At 40.5% G+C, this 20676-nt stretch overlaps 1 protein-coding gene and 1 long non-coding RNA gene across 2 annotated transcripts in view; one reads left to right on the forward strand and one right to left on the reverse strand.

Moving 5' to 3' along the window:
* LOC133158556 (uncharacterized) overlaps positions 1-20676 on the forward strand; it is a 70987-nt gene that overhangs the window by 47536 nt on the left and 2775 nt on the right. The window lies entirely within an intron of this gene.
* Positions 199-14946, reverse strand: LOC133158555 (uncharacterized). The gene is made up of 16 exons (XM_061285826.1): positions 14058-14946; positions 13219-13269; positions 10773-10876; positions 10097-10226; positions 9967-10016; positions 8020-8125; positions 6924-7058; positions 6749-6851; positions 6600-6667; positions 5872-5997; positions 5697-5788; positions 5496-5609; positions 5221-5417; positions 4805-4934; positions 1206-1399; positions 199-894 (listed from the first exon to the last, which is right to left on the reverse strand). Exons 1-16 carry the CDS (start codon positions 14869-14871, stop codon positions 660-662), a joined length of 2649 nt encoding a protein of 882 aa, XP_061141810.1. The 5' UTR covers positions 14872-14946; the 3' UTR covers positions 199-659.

Raw genomic sequence — 20676 nt, forward strand, 5'->3', positions numbered from 1 at the left:
TATACTCTGGACATCATGCTCCTCACCAATCTACTAAGATAAGGATTTGTATTCTTTCATTCTTACTCCACAGCTCTCTTGGGCGTTGTAAATTTTTGAAACAAGAGAGCATAACCAATAGTGAATGCATGTTAGTGTTACTATCGGAGTGAAGCGACTGATAGCAAGAACTCAAAAAAGTGTTTTATTTCAACCCACTATTGTTCAAAACACAAACTTTTATTGAACACAGCAAAGGTTTACTCGATTGTTACACTTAAACGTAATAACTTAAGATCCAACTGTATGTTTTTCGAAGTCTTGCTACACATTTCACTGTAGTCTGTAGCCAGTAGTCAGTTCTGAACACTAGGGGAACTGGTTAACAGTGTACATATAGATAAGAGAAAAGAAGAATAAGAAAAAAAAAAGCTCAGAAGAACCACACGAGTCTGATGGCTATAAACAAGTAGAAATGAATGCTGGGTTGACTTCAAAAGATCATTAACCACAAAATAAAGTGAAGGTAGGGAAAATAAATACTGGTACAAGACATATCACAAGTCGTAAAATGAAACTTTGGCAGGACAAATGCTGTGACACTTCATGAAACCCTCGCCATTATGATAGAAAGATGATGATGGAGATAAAATAATATCAAACATGAACCCCCATTGTCATCAGATGGCCATTAGCCTGCGTAATGATTTGGTTTCCATGGCGATCACATCTCTCTCTGCTTGCAAGGGATTATGGTTAACCATGTGCTGCAGGATAAGAGGGGGCTGATGTGAGGTGAGGGTCACAGGGGGCTTGCGAAGCACAATAATCTGAGCGCTGGTTAGCTGCAAAAGAAGGTCATTCAGTTCTTCTTCTGTCGAGTTGACTACTGGTGATCCGTCCACCTCCACAAGTCTGCGGAGAAGAGTTAGGTACGGTTTGGTTTAAGCGCGAGGAAAACAATTCATGTCCCGAATGGCACGGTGTGAGTGGGCAAGTTCCTTTACTGTGAAGGCAAAACTGAATGCACCAGGTTGCTTGAAGCAAACGTGTGATGTATGTTCTTCTGCCCTCCCTGAGCAAATGTTCTTTAAATTGTTTATTGACACCCTTGTTGGAATTTACTATTAAAAATTAACACCGCAAGAGGGATTTACCTTGATATATCATAGAATCATTTATGATGGGACTGTTTTGTCGTGTTCTGGTGTTTTCTGCAAGGATACCTGTCATCCACACATAGTTGCGAGTTGTCCACCTCAACCACCACTAAGCCACTCTCTTCTGTGTAGCGGCATGTAAAGCCATAGCAGCCATTCGCGCCGCAATGCTCCTGGAAAACCAGCAGCATGGCGGGAGACTGCGGTGACACCAGCTGGCTCAGGTTACCAATGGTCATATTCTTTCTCTGGGCTTTTTCCTGAATGCAGAAAAGACTGTCACTTTACAGTAAAGACGTACTTGCATAAATGCACACTCTTTGGCTACAATATTAGATGCAATAGAATATGCACAGAAAAATAACAACTCGTCCCCTGCGCTGCAGTTACAAACAACTGCAATATAATAATAAGAATGATAATAGAACGCTACTAAGTAATATTTTGATTTAAAAAAAAAAAAAAATGTTTCCCATTAGATACCTCCTCAGGATGGTCACTATTGATCAGCTACATCCTTAGTTTAACCGGTAGTCATTTTCTACCACTGAACTGAAATTATTAATACATATACTGTCATCTAAGGTTGCAGGTTACCAATACATGTAGTGTGAAAAAAATACTTGCCATAGGTAAAGTGCATTATTTACAATTTTTTTGTATTCAACTTCACTTGGTATTGCGGTAAGGTAATATAAATAAATCATTGCAGCCTTTTTTTCTTTTGAGTGAACAAAGTATAAGTGTAATTTTAGCCTGACAATGGGGCCCATATGGTCACGCTTACAAAACATAAGTGCATACGTAAAAAAACTGCAATACTTTAAATAATTGCAGCCTTTTTTTTTCTTTTGAGTCAACAAAGTATAAGTGTCATTTTAGCCTGACAATGGGGCCCATATGGTCACGCATACAAAACATAAGCGCATACGTAAAAACACTGCAATACTTTAAATCACATCATCACATGTAAACATTGTTAAAAGATGTGATTTATATCTCGCATATATGTAATTTCCCTGTATACGCAACTCTTATTTTTTGAAGCGGCAGACTATAACAGATACCGCTGTGGTGAGTTCTCCGGAAGATAAGAGTTGAGTGTGCGTCAAAGCGAGCAGACCACCAAGACGTGATGATTAGCGTTTGAGGACATCACGCCACAACTAGCTTGTGGGGATCAGAAATAACTTGTGAGCCTGACCGCTGAATTCCTCGGCTCCCTTATCCAGCTTCTCAGCGTCCTACCCCCGCCCTTTCTCTGTTGGGCGTGTGAATGTTTTACAGCAATTGATGTCGCTTCACCAAGGTCAGGGGTCAAAACAAAAGCTTCGCTCGCCTCAGACAAGAGAGCCAGACAGGATATAGCCACAAAAATGCATCTGAAGCTTCTTGGAAAGTACTCGCTAATGCGCATCATTGTTGCCCTCACTGTTGGACAGACACTCAAAGATGTTTTTTTTTTTTTTCATGTTTATCCGGATGATTTGATCAAACCTAAAACCAGTAAGGGCAGCCACAGGCCACATAGACTTGGCATTAACTAAGAGTGAAATATTACTAAAGGAAATCACAAAGGAGAAATTGTTGGTTAAATAGACCTTTGAAAAATAACTACAACTGGGTTAGCTCAATAAACCTTTAAAATCTATACAACTACTTGGGGGGGGGGGGGGGGTGGAAACAAGCGCAACAATGTTTCCTCTGCGATTGAAAATTACTCGGATTTAATTTGATTCAGTGTGACAAATTTCTTAACAGAGCAGACAACAATAAAGACAGTTATGTAATAGGAAATGTCAAGTGAAGAGCTGTAAAATGTCACCATCATAACGTCTTCATTAACTGAAGTATAAAGATTGGTTTGCTAATGTGCAAAACTACATTTCTTTCTTAAGGTCATTGCGATGCAAGTCGCTGGTCAATTGTCACTTTTATGTTTGTGCAGTCTATTCACGTATTGGTAAAACTGATTCAAACAAATGTGTATCAGTCTTAGCTGCCCAATGAGTTGACGTGTCAAAGAATTTGTTGAAGATATTGTTGGACTTTTGAGGCACCAGTATATGTTTGCAACTTGAGAAGTTCCGCTGTATTATAATTGACCGTCATTGTGTAAATACAAACCACAGGATATGCACATGCAAGTACACACAGGTTCTCTTCAAACAACAAGTCCATTAGTAAGCAGAGACAAGCAAATGCGTTATTCTTTCAATTTCCCCCTCTTCAAAAGTCCGTCTGAAGTTTTTGTCCAAGCTAAGACGCTTATTTAAAATCATTTCCGCTATTTGTTGTGCTTCCCCTCCGCCCTTCGCACTCTTCCCTCTGTTTCTCTTTCCCTTCCCTCTCGGCTGCTTTATTGACGCTCGCCAGTTGGAAGAGATCCTTGGAGATTAGACAGCCAATGATGAAATATTTCCTCATTGTCTGCAATGCGGGGCAGCCTACGAGACCAAATACAAGGCGGTCTGCTCCTTATTAGAGCAGTGGCTCCATCAGTTCCCAGGCTGCTCCTCAGTCCTGACCTGTGTGTTAACTCTGATTAGGTCATATGATAAACATTAACGCTGCTGCTTTTCCCACAAGCTCGGCACCTAAAAATGCGTGGCCCTGGGGCAGCAACGTGACACGGGGCACCATTCAAAGCCGAAGCCGCGTGTGTCCTTTCATGGCACCTCGTTAGGCCTTCTCCAGTGGGATAAAAGGCCCACATTAAAAAAAAAAAAGTGGGCTCCTCCGGGGATAGATGGAGATAGTTTTACACATCCTGGCCCATTTCTCTACTGCGCTCGCCTTTTGTCGCGCACATTCCATTGTTGGTATGGTCGCAGGCTCTCGGGTGTCAACGCTAAAACAACATTTTTTCAGACTAAATGCATGACCATCCAGAATTCCCTGGCTAGTGTGTGCCCAGACCCAAAACGGGACACCCTTCCCAGCTTTAACCCACGGCGGAGTGAAGTTAATGTGGTATTGTGTTGTCCCTGAGGAGAACAGACGTCATAGGATCAAAGATGATGGCCAAAAAAGGGTCACTGACCTTGAGACCAGGAAGTCATTTATACCCCGCATGCTGCAGATCTATTGTTACTTAAAGGACAATAAAATACGCCACAATGGTACACTCAAATGGATGTCAACTCATTGAAAAATTTGTCCTGTTGTTTGATAGTTAGCCCATTCTTGGTACAAGCAGAATGATGTAAGAAGCTATGAGCAGGGAAGCCATTATTAATTCTAGACACTTTTAATGGCTCCATTTAAGGAACTCTGACTAAAATTTCAGGTTCAACTTATGTTGGAAAAAAAATGTGTCCATGGAATTAAATATCACAGACTCAAAAAGGCAACAATGTAAAACTACATTCCAACATTTGTTTTAAAACTGTGCACATAATCACGCTATCTAACTAAAGCTCGATCACGACAATGAATATGAATGCTTTTCTCTCTTGGTGGTGGTAAAAATGTACTGCGAGTTGATTTTGGATATCAATCTCAGTACATTTTTAGCAATCAAAACATCATTATTCCCACACAAAACAATTTTCCCACATACCAACTGACAGTTTCTCAAGCTGTCTACTAAACTTGTTTCAATGTCAATATTATGCCAGTCCAGACTACATAGCCAGACTTTATTCAATGTTTAAGTCATGTACCTTGATATAACTTTCCTGCAGAACATTCTGAAGATGTGCCAACTGTCGGTTGAGATGTACCATGGAGATTTCCTCCTTAAACACCTGGCAATTGAGTTTCATTTTCTCCAAAAGACGAACATCCAGCTGTCTGGACAGACAAACCGTAAAGTCCATTTACAGTCGAAAAATGCGCACATACGTACAACACATGGCTAAATTGTGGGCCTGTAAAAATAATAAAGCCCTATTTTGAATACCACTGTCAGAGTGCAATTCATTTAATAATATCCTAATTATTGTTTGTGAAGTCGACAGTAAAGACTAACTTCACTTGTAGAACTCTTTGACGCCGCTCTTGAATTGAATGTACATCAAGTGGTCACTTTAAGAAATACTACTTTAAATTGAGATTATTATCATAGAAGATATTTTACTTCTTCCTGTGAGCAGCAGGATTGTTGATGTGATCTTGGAGGGTCTGAAGACTTTGCTTCTTGTCGCCCAGTCTTCTTTGGAGCAGCTCCAGTTTCTGCTCCAACTCAGCTGAGCCAAGCGTTTCCAAATTCCCATCTCCGTCTGAGTTCTTCAGCTCCGAGCAAAATGCTACCAGGCCGAGGTGGAGCTCCTGCACCTTTAGGCCAAGAGAGTTCGAAGAGTTTGCGCAGTATATTTTAAGGGTTACAGATGCAATTTAAAAAACAGTCCTAACCTGGAGGATGACATTTTGTAGTGACTCCACCTGCAAGTTCAGCTCCTTGATTCTCTCCTCCTTTTGTATTCCAGTAGAGTTGTTGGCTTCCGGGCTGTTGTGAGTGGCACTCTCCTACAGTGCAAAAGCATTCATGATTTTTTTTTTCCTCATCATACAATTGACGTTAATTAAAAACAACAACCAAGTAACAAACCATACCCTTTTACCCCAATGCAACTCCAGCTGCCTGTCAGACAGGGATGTCAGCAGACTCCCAATCCGCTGATCCTGGGAGAGCTCAGCCGTGGAATCTGGAAATAAAAGCAGATGTGCACATGATGTCTTCATGCTGTCGTGATGAAACTCCAATGTGTTCTGAGCTCTTTTTTTCTACCTCTCTGCTTTCTCAGTGAGAAATGGCTTCTGTCATCCGTCATTCCCAGCATTCGGAGACAGGAGTCCATCATTTTGCCCACTGTTGTTTCTTTGGGCGTTCTGAGGTGAACTATTCGTTCTGATGCTTCAACACAGAAGTTTGTTTTAGCACCATACATTTGTCTTTGGCAGAGAGATGGGTGAAATTACACCCTGAATTGGTCATCAGCCAACTGCTGGGCAAGTATACACCAAACCACCCATTTACATTAACATCTATGGATGATTTCAATACACATATTTTCCGAACGTGTAAGAAAGCCAGTGCACTCTGAAAACTCCCACATAAGCACAGGACACTCCCACACAAGAAGCCCAGAGACCAGAGTTGAACCCTAAACCTCAACGTGGGGTGTGAACGTGCTAACCACTAAACTACCCCCTATAATTGCTGCATAGTTTAACTAAATAGTATTGTCCTCCCAAATCACACAAACCCAATGAATACAATGCCATTTTAGTGTCTTCTCTCACCAAATTACAATTCTGTATGTCTGTTACAAAATATTTAATGTACAGTGTCAGAAGTAAACTGTACATTAAAAGTCAATGTAATTTTTTTTCTTGCAATCTCTGTTCTGATGAGAGATTTTTTTCTTTCTTTCTCATTAAAATTTGCAGGCGCTCCCTTCACATTTTCATACCGGATGTCTTGCCTGAACACCTCCAATCCCATTCATTACTCACCATTAATAGTGACCTCGATCAACTGCGTTCCTGAATTCCTCTGCGCTGTGTAGTTTTGGTTGCTCTGTCTGGGATTGTGTGAAAAAAAACAACATGGAAATAGGTTGATAATGCAAATATGAATTGGGATTAATGAGGGCAGACTCTACCTGATTTTAAGGGATGGTCGGTTCATGCTTAAACAGTTCACGTGTGGTGAGGACTTGGATTTGCTCATCGGCATGAAGGTTTCTACACGATTGCTCAAAGATCCTACCAGGAAGTAAAATTTTAAATACAGTTAAAAGCTGTTGAAACTTTAATCGAGGTGCATTGGAAGCGTACCAAAAATACTGGGTGGGTGCAATTCATTATAAATGGCAGAAAGAAGTTGCTCCTTGTCTTCTAGTGTGTTGATGTGAAGGGTCCCCAGCATGTTGATATCTATTGATGCTATGTCTGCTCCACATAAATTTGCCTCTGCAAGAAATACAACAGGCTTCTGATTAAATCCCTGGATCCAAAGTATTTTTAAATACATTTCTATATAATGAATTGTCATCATAATCCGTGTCTTTTATGAGCTAAATAACACTTTGTTAGTATATTTTGATAATATAACTCAGTCTAATGTAAAAACTTAACCGGTTTGTGCATTGTGATTAATTCATTCAACTAAATGGCTCCTTCCTTGGCCCCCTGTGAGCAATACCATACATCCATCCATTCATTTTCTGAACCACTACATGTTAAACGGTCACTACTAAGCGTAGAAACCTGCAGTCACAGTTACTTTTTTGCAACGGTTAAAGAAAATATGCCTGAGTGTTTTTATCTCTACATGTGCTGCTGCATCAGTTGTGTTTGTTGCTTAAAGGGTTATGTAAAACTGTGACACCAATATGATACGTGAGCCCATCTATGGTGTTCTGCAATGTTTTGTTAGCATAAATTTAAGAAGGGTAGTAATGATGCTTATCAATTATCCTGTATTTTCTTTTTTTAATCACTACATTGCATTTTAATCATTCAATTCAGCGCTTACTTCACGTTTAAGATGCAGAAAATTTATCTTGATCGGTGATTTTAATTTTAACCAAGGAGAATAGCGACAAAGTTAACTTTATAAACTGTGATCTCAGTTTAAATTGGAAGGAAAATAAACGTGAACAAATCTCATGGATTATCAAGAAGATCTTGGCCATCACATTCTTAGTCTTAAATCTATCACACCAGAGCTTTTCTTTGGAAAAAAAAGCCCTCTTGTCATCTTTTGATGACATGCTAATCTGAACACTTGAAATATTTTATACATGTTTGGTGTCATTTAAAATAGTTAAATTAAACACATAAGTTGTAGAGTTCAACATTAAAACGTCTGGCTGTGTTTTGCAACCACAGGGCAGGGAGGGGCGGCAGACCGCCAAGGCATGCATCTTACCTTGGATGAAGGGGAGACATTTTTGCAATCCAATGCTAGTGAACCACTGGCACGTCTCATTTGTGTTTCGCTCCCTCAGAGCTTTGGCCTCCTGCCTGTTCATAGTCTGGAGGGCGAAGAGGAGAGCGTTCATACCTGCGACTCATGACTAATGTGCTTTCCAACCCTGTCCAACACAATTAGAATGACTGCATATTTGTCATTCCACTAAATGGCCTTTTACTTTGTGATTTCGTGAGCTTAAATGTAGTCGTCTGATGAATACAAATAAATGTATCAGCATTACGCTCCAAAAGTATCAGGAACTTTTGCTCTTAACTGAAAATAGTTTGGTTTCACAACAAAAGATGATTGATGAAACTAGAGATCAACAGTTCAGGCTTTATTTCCAGGTATGTGCATCTGGATCTGATGCAAGACTTAGAAGATAACAGTTTTTTTTTTTTAATCATAAGTATTAGACCTGACACTTAGAAGTGAAGAAGATGAATCTGTTCATGGGTTGCTTGAGATGTTTCCACTCTTATCAGCTCCTTGCAGAGGATAAAGAATATACAACTCTGAATACTGTTCGAGTGAACGTTGAAATTTGTTCGTGAAATATCAATAGCAAAAGTCGTATATGTAAAATCAGAATTCCCATTTTAAAGTGAGAATTCTGACTTTCTGAATTCAGAAAAAAAAAAGTGGGTGACAAGATTCTTACTTTAAATTCAGAATTCTGAGAAAAAAAATCAGAATCCGGTCACACCCTCGTTTTTTTTCTTCACTGGCCCTAATCGTCTTCCGAATCATTGTATTTGATCCATTGCAATCAAACATTCTTTTGCAATGCCTTTCCAGGCTCTAACCGCAGCCCCTGAAAATTGTTTTAACTAATCGGATATATGCCTTTCTTTTCCCTGTCAAAGTTCTTTTCTGTTTTGGCCCAGTGTTCTGGGTTAAAGTCTTGCTGCATGATGGATCTACCACCCTCACTTGTTTGACAGACAAAATGTTTGTTTTGCTGCTGGCATCATGTGTTAAATCTGAAGATTTATGGTCCAGTTTTAGAAGAAGCAATGCCAGCGCAAGCCATTAAATTAGTTCCACCAAGTTTCACACATTAGTTTGCTGTTGATGTTTTGGCTCATGAGCAGATTCTTTCTTGAGGAATGTGTGAGCTTCCCATCACTGGTAAATGTTCGTCTTTGTTTCATCAATCCAGACAACCTTTCTTACTATTTTTTAATTATTATTTTAATGCTTGTCTCTTTAGTTTTCTTGGATTGATGGGGATTCAACTTGTCTTCCAATTGTATTTTCTGGTTTAGATTTTGTTCATGCCATCTTCTGCTGTCAACGGTGACAGCAACACTCCTGCCCTTTGGAGGTTGTTACTGATGTCACTTATTGTTTTGCAGCTTTATTTACGGCTCTCACATTGTTTTGTGTCATAAACAACTCTTATTTCCCATTGTATACTAGATTGACATCTGTTATTTAGTAGACTAGGGGTTCTTTTAGGGACATTCTAGATGTTTGTGAAATGACTCATCTCAGATCTTTTCCACAATTGTCATTATTTTCAGCAATAAACAGCATTGTGGTTTGTTGTTTACACCTTTCACTTAGTTTTCACAGACAAAACTTGAGTCTGAAACAGAGCATGCTATTTCATGTTTAAATAATCATTGTAATAGAACACGCATCATCTGTCAGTCTGTCTGGCCGCCCATCTGTCCGTCAATCCACCCCTCCGTCCGTCCGTCCGTCCGTCCGTCCATCCATCCATCCATCCATCCATCCATCCATCCATCCACCCATCCATCCATCCATATTTCAGAGCCCTTCCTTTGACAGCTCTTGAGAGCTTGGAAATATAAACAGAGCATTATCTGTAATTGCACTTGATCTGGGTCTGTGCTGATGCCACCCCGAAGGCTCTGCTTTGATGGTACACAATACCTTCTCCTGGAGGTTTCCATTTTGGTCCTTACATTTGGGAACACAAGATGCTGAAGAAACAACGTTTCATCATTAACTATGGGGCTATATGACTTCATTTGTTCTGAATAAAACCATGACCAAGACCCACCAACGGTTGTACGGCGTTGCCGTGGTGACCTCTCCCCTTGCTGTTGCTGGTCCGAGGTCTGTGTTGATGTGTCTAAAGTGGCACTCCCAGTTTGTGTGTCCCCTTCACTGCAGGATCGAATGATTGGCCACTACGACATTAATAGATCAGACCAAAAATTTAGTATGGTCAATTAACCACTGAGTGGTACAGATTAGTCAACTTGTTGACAACTTTACTGTCCCACAATGACATTTAGGATGTTGCATTGACTAGTCACTAGCATGTGCTTTTGGCAAGAAGAGGAGACAGAGCCACTTGCAGCAAATGAGTGAGTGCAATAAAATTAGTATGTTACCCTAATTGATTTGAATTGTATTATGTTTCTTATAATGCAACGATGATAATACTGTACTAAAATCTTAGATGTCATTTGTGACTAGTCAACATCCAGTCAACTTGCATTATATTAGTGTTAGATTTAAAAAAATCTAGGTCATGCAACTCTTATTTATGGCCAGTAATATATTTAACATCAGGGCAGCAATGCACAATGAGAGCCTCAGTCAGATAATGAAAACGTTTCAGAGGAATGTGCACAGACTCTGTGGATACCTTTAAATACATTAGCGGCACATGTATGGCTCAGTACAGACAACATGTGACATTATGGAGATGCACCGCTTGGCCTTCCTACCCTCTGCTGAGTAAATGCATCCATTGTGGGAGCCCTGAGAGGAGGCAGGCCAGTAGCAGTCTTCAGCATGTCTGAGCAGTTCTCATCACTGTTGCTCAAGTCATCTATGTAGAAGTACAACATTGTCACTAATAAACACATACTGGTTAATGCAATATCAGTTAATAACTGCCTGGGAAAACAGCTTGTACGTCATTCTTTGGGATTTGTCTTTTTTCGTTCTTTTTATAGGCCACTGTGGATGTTTGTAGAAAATTCATTGCCACTGATAGACAGGGAGTGACGGGATTGCTTGGCCGCAAGTCAGACAATAACATCTAGTTGATGACGTATGTTTTTGACATCTGAAATTCCTTCCCAGAAAAATTAACATTTGTTCATTTTCCAAATATCACATGGTAAGTTCCATATTTGTCTGCTATCTAAACAACTATGAGTATGACATTAAACCCAAACAAAATATCTAATGTCTTAGGAGGGTTTACAATTTGGAGCTTGAGCTTTTATTTTTCAGGCAAATAAATCTTTGGAGGGCTTTTGTGGCTTTCTGAAAAACAAATTGAAAAAGATGAACAATTTTCATTCATAGTGTCACAATACATACATAAAGCATTGGATAGGTTTGGGATTTTGTAAGCATACCTGTGGAAATTGTTGCAGCAGAGCAAATCATTATAAAAAAACAAACGCAAAAAATTCAGATAGATATGATTTTTTTCCTGGCTAAATAAAGTCCAACATTTACAACTCCATGAACAATAGCCTTTGGAATTGTTGATGTGACAAATAATCCAGCCAAATTTATGGAACACATGTTTTCCATTTCAGATTTTGCAAGGTTAGTTTGACGTACTAGGTTGGAATGCAGATGCAGTTATCATCAGATAAGACAGTTAATGGGTTTATGTGTGTCAGCGAAGGAATCTGCTCTGGGTGCAGGAGAGACGGGCGGAAGCGGGCTTAGCTGGCACTCTCTTAATCACCTGGCTGGCTTGTCAGTCCATAAGGAGGGTCAAAGTGTCAATTCTACAGCTAAGAGAACAATATGCCTTCTCATCTGTTTTGGGTCATCTCAGAGCAGACTGAATGAAAATTCTGCGAAATTCCCTTTTCCGTCTTGCACTATGACTTTGTTGCACGACGGATTGCCGAATGATCTCAAGCTGGAGAAAGAGCTAATGGAGGGTAGCTACACACCCACAGCCCTACCACAGTCGTGCACAGACTTCACACAGTCTCTATCTTGTCCGAGTCCAACGAAAACAAGAGGACAGAACATTTTGGGCAGGCTCAGTGACAGAGCTCGTTGTTGCCTTATAGGGTAAAATAAGTGGCAAAGGAGAGATGGACGATGTTCCCAGCCTGAGCAGGCTCTGTCAGGACATGTCAAAGCTTGAGCGAACTCTCACTCCTGAAACTGCTTAGCATTGTGTCTTAGCTTGCCAATACACACGGGCTCATTGAGCAATCACCTGTGTGATATGTCAGCCAAACAAAGACACTCAGTACTTTTGCTGCAGGAGTTGATGGACCAGCATCAAATTGTACAAGATAACTCCCTCATATACGTATGTGAAACAAAACCTTCAATGAGAAAATACTGTTGGAAATATACTTTGTTGAAATATTGATCGTTAAAAAGGAAATGCAAAAGTTTCATGCAAATAATTGAAACGTATGTAATCCTGCCAAACAAGCACATGGTGATTGCAATGTATACTTTCCTGCAGAACATTGAAAGGAAGATCTTCAAATGTGCTCAGTCCTAATTCAGGTTTTGAATTGAGAATTTGGAAACCTGTCTAAGTCTTTTTTTTATTGTTTGTGGAAATGCATGAATTATTGATTGTTGGAAACTGTCACACTGTTTGATCTCTTATACCTTATTTTTTTTATACCATTATTAAAAAAATATAAATGTTTTTATATATTCATAAGGTAGTGTGAATGATGTGTGGTTGATGTTTTATATTTCTCAGCAGTTGGTGCAGCGGTGTAATTATTTAGATCCTGATTCCGGAGGATCACAATTAGTGGATACACGTATGTGATGCTTCTCTTTCAGTCTTATTGCCCTCGGCTGATTTGAGAGAAAGGAAAGCGCTTATTGAGTGACAACTAAGGGAGGAGAGCATGCTGAGTCACAGGAACTCAAAACCTGGGAACCATTGGTCGAGCCAAGCGCTAGGACTATGTGCACAATAGCTAAAATGGGATTCAAACAAAGGGGAACTTCTGCAACTCCCAGAGGAGGTGTTGGAGGCACTGTAGCGATGTCTCATAATGACTGCAATTTCATCTGAATGGGGAACATAGCTCAACAGCTGGATGATGTCGACCATCATCTGGTGCCGTTTACCTCGCCTCTCTTGTTCCAAATGGAAACAGACCTTTTAAATTTGAATACAAATACTTACTTAGTACATGTGTTTGAAGAAAAACTCACCCAAGTTGAGCTCAGTGAAAGGCAAAAGTTTTATTCCGGTGTTGAAGTTGCCTGAAACAAAAGAAAAGATGACAGACATTTTAGCTTGTTTCAAATGAAACAAGGCTGCTACTATTAGTAATATTATCATTGGTTGTGTTCTTTGGAGACAATCTTCAAGTCAAGTCTCTAATGGTTGTAACCTCAGCCTTCCGCCATCTGCTGCATGACATCTGCTCTGCTTGTAACCCGGTAGACTGAACAAAAAAGCTAAAGTCTGCTGCTCTTATCATATTTCTCATTTCTTTTCGCAAGCATTTGTGCAGATTTCTTATTTGCTCCAAATGTTTGAATACAGACTTCCTGTCTGACTGAACAATCCCAATTTTACTATAGATACACATCCTGGCAGTAAAATTCATTTATGCATTATTCACTCAGAAATTCCCCTGAATAATCATGTTAACAAAATACTACTGTCAAATAGATCCTTCATTTATCTTACCGCAGTGCAAGATTTTACAGGAGTAGTGTAATCTTGCATAGCAACAACCCTAACCTCGGCCCTGAAGGTGTAATTAGCTATATTACATTATGATGTGCACTTCTGCATGACTGAAAAGAATGACAGTGCTGAACATAAATCAAGGCGTGTCAAATCAAACTGGCTAGCTACATTTTTAAAACTGCTTGTTCAAAGAACCATGACAATCTCAATGTGCAGGTGGAGCAATGAATCATCTTCTCAGATGTATAAAATGCAATGGCAGGTTATTGAAGAATCTTCTACTATAGCTTTAACTTGAATGAGATTTGCTCTACTCTTAAAAATCTGTGGAATTGTTTATAGTTAAACTCACGTTTCCGGGGAAGCACAGGGAGGGGATCCACCTGATAAACACGAGACAACCTGATTGTTTTTTCTTCATCCCCGTCGTCTTTTATTGTCTCCCTCTGTTGTGCCAACTGATGGTGGTTGTCCTCAGAATCAGTAACAATCATCTCACTTTCAGTCATTGTCAATCCCAACGTTGTCTCTTCTGTTTTGACATTCTCCTTATAGTCTCCAGCAGCAAAGCAACCATCGCTCTCTGGGGTGTATGTCACACTCTCTTCTGAATTCATATCGAAGAACTGATCATCATCAAAAACATCAGATGGAGTGGGAGGAATTAAATTGATCTCACAGTGCACCGAGAGGCTTCCAGAAGCGGGGGTGCTGTCGTTGCCACTTCCAAAGAGATCCTCTTGCTCCTCTTCGTCTTCATTTTCTTCCCAGCTGTTAGGAATGCTAGCCTGTCTTCCTTGAGGCTGAAGGGGCAGCGAAGACAGATGCTGCAGTCGTTTCTTCTTTAGAGCCCTCGGGCATGCTGATACGGAGCTAGATGAGCGACCCACGTTGTTTTGGGGAGTCCCGGGCTCTTCGTCAAACAGATCAAAACTGCTATTAACTATCCCCAGGTCCTCCACTGTAATGTGGATAGTCTCCTTATCACATGATCCGCTTAGATCCACAGGTAGAGGGTCTCCATTTGTCCCGTCCTGTTCTTGCAACTGATCCCCCTCTTCACCTCGCAAGCATGAACAACAGAAAAAACTACGAGAAAGATGGCGAGTTCTCTTAGGGAACCAACGAGTCTGCCGTTTCTTTGAATTCGTAACCGGGCTTTCCATGACATTGGCTGACGAATGCTACACTGGTTGCTTGCTCAGACCACTGCCCTGTATATCAGGATAAAATTCTGTTTGTGAAGATGATGCATCTGCAACACAAACACTCATTTGCAATATGGGTTGCCAAGGGAAGGACAGAAACATTTCATACACTGCTGGCCAGGTGAGCACTTGAAATGAATGGAAGGTCTAATCAATGTCCTTTGAAATGTTAAGCATCATCACCATGAGGACAGAATCTATTTCAAAGAAGTGTGCAATGCAAAAAGAAAAAAGGATCATCTTCAGAATTTACAAACTAAATAGATTTTTACAAACTAATAGCTGCTGTTGAATCACTGCAAGTTTGGAACCTGTGCAAATCCATTTGAATTTAGCGTCGGTTCCTTTTGAACAAAATGTTATCTTGTGTGGATTTGTGATATTTATGATAGCAAGGAAGCGCTCAGTTTCCTTGTGGGTTATCATTGGCAGCTTAGCAGTGTGTTTGGAAACAGGTGAGAACATGGACCAGCGGATGCTTGGCCGTGTACCCGCTATGACTCCAGATTCTACACGCCCTGTTGTCTGCTGTGTGATAAGCCGTCCAGCAACAGCACAAATCCATTTTACCACATAACCCTCATTGGAGGCTTCTGTGAAGAGATGATATCTATGTTTTGCTCTCTTTTTTTCTCACGCCCATAAGGGAACAGTCAAAGGATTGGAATACAGCATAGAACTCTTCTTCTTTACCTGCCATTTACTTGTATGCATTCAAACATACTGGCCCAAAAGTAACTGTAAAATGAACCCTGTCATATTCAGATTTGTACACTCCAAAATGTTATCCCAAACATCCATCCATTCAAGCATTTTAAATCATTTGAGAGTTTGTATACTAAATATATAATCCTGGCCCTACTTTGGAAAACTGTTTGATTACATTAACTGTTTAAATCAGGGGTGTCGAACTCCTTTCTTTCACAGGCCGCATTGTCGTCATAGCTTCTTTTGGAGGGCCATTATGACTGTCAACCCAAATAAATGTATGAGCACCTCATATTATATATACAGTAAAAGCTACAAAACAAACTGACAAATAAATCGTTTTCAAATCAGACGAGTAAAAACTGGTCATTAAAAGTGAAGACAATTTGCAATTCTAGTAATGACACACGAATTTGATGCACAATCTGTCTTCGCGGGCCACATAAAATGATGTGGCGGGCCGTGTCAGGCCCCCGTGCCTTAAGTTTGACACCTGTGGTTTAATTACGCTTCCTTTAAGTAGCGCCTTGCACTGTGACTGACTGGCAACCAGTCCAGAAAGTAGTCCACCTTTTGGCCGAAGCTATTTGGGAACCGCATATTGCAGGGGTGTTCAAATCCAGTCTATGAGGGTCATTATCCTGCATGTTTTGGATGGTCCGCTCATCCAACACCAATAATCTAGATCATTATGAGGCTTTCTTATGAGCTGATTATTTAAAACAGGTGAGTTGGAGGAGGGAAACATCTAAATATGCAGGATAGTGGCCTTGAGGACTGGATTTGGACACCCCTCTAATAAGCGGTCTTTTCCAAAAGCAAAAATCTTCCCTGTGGTAATTAATAACGTACTGGCCAAAAATATGCCTCTGAAAATTTAGAACGACTGTTTTCAGTATTGGTTGAAAATAACATAAATCATTAATCTTTATAAATATTATGCATACCAAAATATAATAACATATCTATTGACTCATTTTCTAACATATGAGATGGGTAAGTTTATTTGAATTGCAGCACATGTCTGTACTTTTAGGCAGATACCAGCATTAGTCCAGAGACTAGTTGGCTTTCCTCCCATAACATCTCTGAGGCTGATGGGAAACTATGTGGGTTCAGTTTACCTCACATTAGAATATACCACAACAAAGGAAAGAAGTGTAAGATCTTCACAACACTCAAAGAACAACTGGCGCTGTGAGTAATGTTGCAACCAGGAAACAGATGAAAGCTATTTTACAAAATATGAGGCAGTAAGAAATCAATCTTACCGTCTATGAAGGAATCTTAATTGAAGCTTCCCTTGAGATATTCCCAATAAATACCACATGCTCAACAAATGGGGGCAGTAGAGAGCAGCCTTACTGCACTGACAGGACATGAACATAAAGCAGAGCTCACCACTTCTTAGAACCAACTCCTCTGGTATTCACAAGTCTGGATAAAGTTAAACCACACGAGTGCTTTTCATTCACAGTCCTTTAAAACCAGCATTCATGATATCTTGATCTACTATTTGAAAGTATATCAAGTTTGGTTATAATCTGTTTACCGTTATTTTAATATGTCCAAGCGATAAGGAACCTAAAGAGATGTACCGTTTTTTTCCATGTATAATGTGCAAAATCTAACTAATTTATTGTCCTAAAATCTGGGGTGCGCATTATACATGGGTACAATTTTTTTTTGTTTTGTTTTTTTGACACGTCAGCTATATAAAGAGCGAGAGTTCAGTTCTCTACCTAAATGCGTATTACAGGTAATATTTTATTTCACAACACTTTGCCTTGTTCCTTTCTTCTCTGCTGTTCACTTCAAACACGCTCCATACGAACACAATGCTCTTGTATCAGAAGCTTGCTCAATCACCTGCTCGTTTGCTGTCACAATGTACCCTACACAAATCCGAAACATTTCTTCGCTATCGAGTTTGCTAGCGCATGCGCAGTGATACTGACCGGCAGAATAACAACCGGTTGTTCTCAAAGATGATCTTTTTTCTGAAACAATTTTACGTTTACGGACTTAAGTAGGAGTCAAAATTTGGGTGCGTATTATACATGGGTACAGGCTTTTTTCCAGCATCGACATGCCATTTTTAGGGTGCGTATTATACATGGGGGCGCATTGTACGTACATGGAAAAAACTGAAAAAAACTGTATGTAAGATGGATGTCCTCAATCTCATTTCATTGTTAATGTTTGAAATCAGCAACCTGACACATTTATGAAAACTGAGATCCTTATTACAAAAGGTGTGAGACAGACACAGCAGACAAAGATGAATGCAACACGGCTGCTATTGCCTGGGGCCACTTCTCGGAGACATGAGTAAGACAGACGCAATGAGCCATTACTGTCTACTCCCACAGTGACGATGTAAATTTCAAACAATTCCAATCATTTGTGTTTAACTCGGACTCAGCGGGATTTGTTTGATTCTCTCCTTGGATTCTGCTTGGATTCGTCATGGTTATTGCTAAGCACATACATCCCGGAGTGGCCGAGTCTTCTTGGAGTGGATCTGGAAACACATGCACACAAATCATTAGGCCAACAGCAACACACTGGCTGTTAGCTCTGACCATGGAGAACGCCTTCACCTCTCACCATGTTGCACCAATGAGAAACATGTTCTACACTTCCTGTAATAGTCAACCATCCTTTACCATCAAAATCCGGAAAGTGCGGACACTTGTACAGCCAACATGATCTTCTTTTAGAGATTCCAAACTTTGACTTCCATTCGTACCACCTGCTTGTCTTTTAGCATACCTTCCGGTTTTCCACTATTGAAACATATGTGGAAGTCGAACTTCCCGAGTGTGCCAGATATGTGCCGCTTCCCTTGTGGCTGACATTTAATATCATGAGAAAATGAGTTTGGTGGAGGGAAGAAGAGGGCAGTGACCTTGAGAACTTTTGGTTTGAACTTTCCCCTTTATTCCCCCACCAGTACGCCGCTCCCTAATCAATTACTGTTGGCAGTCAGGAGACCACCAATGATTAGCGGGAGCGAGGCAGACGTGGTTTGGGGGGGGGGGGTTGAAGTGTGAGGAGGGGGCACAGGGGAAGATGGTTAAGAAGAAGTTTCTCAAACTGCTAAATTACCCAGTTGTATTTATTCGAGACAATACAAAGAGCACGTCTTACTGTAAGCTGTACACGCATAAGCAGATGCCAAATGTTATTTACTGACAGGAGGACAACCAATGCCAAATCATTTAGGCGCTTTTCTGTCTGTGAGAATGAGAGCTGTTCTCACGGTCAGTGTGATTACAAAGCTCAACAAAATCACTTGTTTTAGATTGGCTGATTGTCTCGCTTGGATCTAAATGACTGATGTTTAATTGGATGAGAGGAGCTCTTACACCACACCCACAGACGACTACTTTTCTCTAATCTTTCACCTTCCCAGATACCCCCCCCCCCCCCCCCCCCGTTTTCCATCTCTTATTTTGCAGCTTCTCACCATTACTTTTCTAAATTTATCTCCTTTATAGGGCTCGGTCACCAATCAGCCATCACAAATGTCATCGTTTCTGGGCTCTTGTTTCATGGCCAGAGGCAAAACAGTGCAAATGGTTTATGTTTGAGTGGGTGAGCAAGATATACACAGACGGACAGATTAAATAAAGAAAGATAAAAGGGGCCGAAAGAATGAAAAGACAAGGAGCGTGATCCAAAGAGAGGAGGAACTTGCTCGGACTATACACATCCGCAACGGGCAGCCAGAAACCTGCCTTGTGAGATGCGACTTCCCTCAGGGCACTCCACGGCTCACTTTTCTCTCAATAGTATTATGAGAGCCACTAAACACTTGTCTCCACTTTTCCCATGGGAACACCATTTTGTGTCTCTGCCAAACACTTTGATACAGTTATCTCACTTTGGTCATGTTCCCCTTTCCGGATATGCTCTGTTGAGACTAGCTGTGAGAAGATAATGTTAAATCAAATTATGTTTTATCTGTCAATTCTGAGCCAACTCTGATTATCGACACTGCACATCACCAAACAATGTAAGCGGGACTCTGACTTCGGTGAATTCGGAATTTAGTGCGTGGTATTGTTTGTTGGGCCAAGGTTTGTGTTTTGTCATGGAATGTTTTTCACAGGCAGACAGGGGTGGTCACTGCAGTGCCTCATCAGACAGGCATCTCAAAGCTCCTGTCACGAGAGTTTAGAATAGGCAAGATCAAGGACAAAAGCTTCCAAGTGACATCTTGTCCGTTTGAGGTCTCTGAAGAGATGCGCGTGCTTTCAAAGAAATCACTGCAAATTAATTTTAACACTCAGTGAAAAGACAGATTAGTGCCGAGACGCTGGCACAAAGGGTGTTAAATTCGATGAGCAGCACGCTTGACAACAGGCCAGACCTGGGACACATTAGCCTCAGCTGCCAACAGTGACCTATTTTCACCAAAGACGAGGAAGGATTTTCAGCATCCTCTATTGTATACAAAGGCCCCGCAAAGCCCACCACTGGCGGCTCATCTACATTCCCCCATTTCGGGCACCATGCCCTTTGATGCCGTTGGCGAGATTTTAATCAAGTGTGTCAGATGATTAGATGGTCCATATTGATCTAGGGTGCAGATGTTTCAAGAGGCAAGCAGGGCAAATAGCTCTATAAAAAATACAAACACGGGACTTAACTATTATGCTGGGGACTTCAGTGACAAGACCCTCTCGCTCTTCAAGCAAGAAAGAAAAGTGATTTCAACTTCAATTATCATCTTTTGGAGAGGAAACTGTGAGCAGATGGCAACAGTGGTCACGGGCCTCAACAAGATCAGCACTGTTCAGAGGCGTCTTTTCTTTGAGACAAATTTACCGTAACCTCATGAGTTTTCATTGAAGTGTTAACACAGTATAATAGTAATGTTTTTTACAAAAGTTAAATTATCTAACATGGTTGGCCATGTACAACCCAATAATTTTCTTTTCCAAAACTATTTCAAAGTTAAAAACTTTTATGAACATTCTATTCTCAACATGAAATACCAGTGGCGGGCAGTGAGTTTTACCCGCCATGTTTTTAATGACAATGCTA

Source organism: Syngnathus typhle, linkage group LG8 (assembly GCF_033458585.1).
Source record: "Syngnathus typhle isolate RoL2023-S1 ecotype Sweden linkage group LG8, RoL_Styp_1.0, whole genome shotgun sequence".
Taxonomy (NCBI): domain Eukaryota; kingdom Metazoa; phylum Chordata; class Actinopteri; order Syngnathiformes; family Syngnathidae; genus Syngnathus; species Syngnathus typhle.